The 3,563-nt window shown below is 40.5% G+C and overlaps 1 protein-coding gene across 1 annotated transcript; it reads left to right on the top strand.

Moving 5' to 3' along the window:
- The first annotated feature begins 858 nt into the window (after positions 1-858).
- Positions 859-3,563, top strand: LOC111404392. The gene is made up of 2 exons (XM_023033204.1): positions 859-3,063; positions 3,159-3,563. The coding sequence occupies exons 1-2, from the start codon at positions 859-861 to the stop codon at positions 3,444-3,446; spliced, it is 2,493 nt and encodes an 830-aa protein (XP_022888972.1). The 3' UTR covers positions 3,447-3,563.

The raw sequence follows: 3,563 nt of genomic DNA, 5'->3' as shown, positions 1-3,563 counted from the left end.
CTGCAGGAAGAATCCGTGTATCTGAGCAATGAGCATACATCCGGAAATTGTTTTCCTAATTCTCTAATTGAGACATAAATAATTTTCTTTTCTTTTGTATTTCGAGGAGAAATGTGTATGGACTTGGAAATTGTTAAAAATCAGTCACCAAAACCACCCAGTCCTTCATTTTCTCTCTCCGACGAGGTGGTTAAATAATATCCTCTTGTTATTACGATGATAGGAGCTAGTGAATGTATTTTTACTGGAAGTTAGTAATGTAAGCCACATAAAGTTCACATTCTTCTACTTGAATCTTTATATCTATATACTCGTTGTATATGGGGATTTTCCTTCTATTATTGATAATGGAATGGTGAATTATCTAAACGAGGTAACAATCTTGTTCTTGACTTCATATTATTGGTAAAAATTTGGTGGTCTTCGTGTAATCCAATAAGGATTTTCAATATGAGTTAATAACATACTATCTTCTTTTGTTAACATCTAAGCTAAAGATATTGCAATCGCTGTTGGTTATTTTAGTTTGCTATTATACCATTTCACAAATGACTGTACTCAATGGACTTGTACTGTTACAGATGTAACATGCCACCTTATCTACTTTTCCGACCCTTCAAAACTTGGGGAATTTGTGTAAACATTTTTATACTAACTCTTTTTTGGTACATTCACTAATCATTAAGAAATTTATTGTACCTGTTTTAAAATTCTCTCTATTTGATTACTGCTTTGAATTGTTGAATTGATTTTGGTTAATTTTCTCAGGAAGAAAAGCAGGCCTTTTCGTGACTGTCATCGAAGAGCAAGTTTCACATTGAATCAATAGGACAAATATCTTCTTCTCTATCGTTTACCATGTTATCTGACATTAAACCACGAACTACATGTGCAGCAACTGCTAGGGAAATGAGTCGTAGCTTAGAGCAGAAATGTAGTTCAATACGACAACAAACCTCGGATGTTGTGAAAGAGAAGATTCTACCACTCCGGGCTGATGCAAGTTCACAATATCGAGATACATTTGGACCTGGACATTCATTTGGCCAACCATACCGCCCTCTGCATCGAGAATTAAGACAATGCGGAAGCACTGAGAATGTGATCCTATTTAGGTCTTCTGAGAATTGCAAGATGACACAGCAGGGGAGTAAGACATGTAAAGATGACGAGCTTGTTAAGCACATGTCAAATTTACCCAGCTTTCTCCAGCAGGTAGCGAAAGAAAAAAGTGTCCAAGATAAGGCGTTAAATTTTGGAGTTCTTGATTGGAAGCGATTAGAGAAATGGAAGTACAATGAACCTATGCCTGCAAAATGTAACAGGAAAACAGCATCATGTAGCAATAATTCCTTGGTTATGACAAGTGGACCCCCTAAAATTAGTTCACAGCAGGGAAAACAACTGACATCACACAGTTTACATCCTAGTTCATCATCACCAGGAAAACAACCATCATCACGANGGGGTAAAAATGGGTCCTCCGTCTTTTCACCTAAAACGATCAATGTTCAGGAAGGGAAGAGTAAGACGAGATGCAAAGATGAAGTCTATGTTTCTCCTCAACATTGCACTGTAGAGCCACAAAACATCGTACTTCTAGTACCCAATCATTTCCCAAAGACGAGTTCCTTGGAAACTTCTCAGTTTACAGAATATAAGATGCTATTTGATGGACAATTGCCTGAAGGAAATTGGGCCAGATTTTCTGATGGATTTTCTCCTCTGGAGCCTCATTCAGGACAATTTGCCACTGTTATCCCACATTCATGTCCCTTGCCTACTAGTTCTATGGTCAACACCAATTCTCGTATGGAGCCACCCAACTCGGTCAATGCTGTGGCCATGGACTCAGAATTATGCACGACTGCAGTTCCAGATGACATAATTGTCCTACCCAAAAAATGTGAAGCTAAACGCTCATTTTCATTCAATGCTTCAAAGAGAATGGATGTCGATGCTGAACAGAAAACTAGAAAAGGAAGACATCCGTCCCCTACTCGCCGCTTCAGCTTTAGCCTTGGGAAGATGACCAGAAGCTTTAGTTTTAAGGAGAGCTCAGGAGTTCCGCATTTGGGTTCTACAGATACTGCTCCGAAGTCCGGCCCAGTTGGATCCAAACTTTCGCCTAGTATGGAGAGCTATAACAAAGACAAAGTAGCTGCTAGTAGCCGAAGGAGGTCCAGCCCTTTAAGAAGGTTACTGGACCCATTGCTGAAGTATAAAGGAGCTCATTCGGCTGAGATTGTTCTACCACCAGATGGAATCTCGCATGTCATGCCCTCCAAGCCCATGAGTAATGACGGACAAATTCAAGACAGGAAGCATGAGGTGTCTACTTTTCAGGCTCTTCTGCAGCTTTCTGTGAAGAATGGACTCCCTTTTTTCAAACTTGCAGCTGATAATAGTAGCAACGTGCTGGCTGCTGCTATAAAGAAGTTGCCATCGTCTGGAAAGGGTGACTGCTGCTTGATTTATACATTCTACTCTGTTCATGAAATTAAAAAAAAGAGTATGAGCTGGATAAATCCAGGACCAAAAGATAAAAATTGCGGACTTGGCTATAATATCGTTGCCCAGATGAAGATTTCAAGCTCTTATGTCCCGCAATTAGATTCAATGGACTCTAGTCAATGCGTGGTAAGAGAATGTGTCTTATATGGTGTTGATCTCGGCCAGGTGGATAAGCAAACACCTGAGCTTTTTTTTGATGGGGAGATTGCAGCAATTGTTATTAAGAACACGTGTGAAAAGCTAAAGGACAAAGGTTTGAGCGATAAAGGCAGACCATTCAAAGATAGAGAGTTTGTAAGGTGTGCCTCAAGTGAAGATGAGGACCCTAATAGCACGGTAGTCATTCTTCCTGTTGGAACTCATGGCTTACCAACTAAAGGTGCGCCCTCGCCATTAATTAACAGATGGAAATCTGGTGGATCATGTGATTGTGGAGGCTGGGATGTTGGTTGCAAGCTACAAATCCTTGCTAACCAGGACAGATGCAGCAAGATTACGGGACCGTCTATGCATAGCTCGGCTGCAGATCGTCTTGATCTTTTCATTCAGGTACCATTTTAACAATTCGGGTTTTTTATTTTTCTCCTCCTTGTAGCCCTTGTCAAGAGTATAGAATATAATTTTGCGTTCTATATTTTTTACAGGGTGGAGAGCGAGGGAGCAAGCCGATTTTCAGCTTGGAACCAACAAGCAATGGATTTTACTCTGTTGAATTCAGTGCATCCATCTCTTTGCTGGAGGCATTTTCTGTATGTGTAGCCAGCATAACTAGTCGAAAGCTACCTGAAATCTTAGACGTGAATAATCTGTCAGAAACTGCACGATTACCAGAAGGCACGATTGGGAAGGATAAGAAGAAGTCACAAACCACACTCCAGGTACCTGTGAAATATGTCACCTTTCCACCCTCCTCACCAGTTGGAAGGAGCTAGGTCAAGTCGCTGAAGCAAGAAATATATCTTGCGAGGCAATTCTCTGTATAAGCTAGTGAAAATTTTGGGAGCCTGGGTGTTATTCCTGAAAAGCGGGAACCTTGTGCATCGATTATA

Source organism: Olea europaea, chromosome 11 (genome assembly GCF_002742605.1).
Source record: "Olea europaea var. sylvestris chromosome 11, O_europaea_v1, whole genome shotgun sequence".
Classification (NCBI taxonomy): domain Eukaryota; kingdom Viridiplantae; phylum Streptophyta; class Magnoliopsida; order Lamiales; family Oleaceae; genus Olea; species Olea europaea.
The sequence above is the reverse complement of the archived record's forward strand: the minus strand, read 5'-3'. Positions and strand labels throughout refer to the sequence as shown.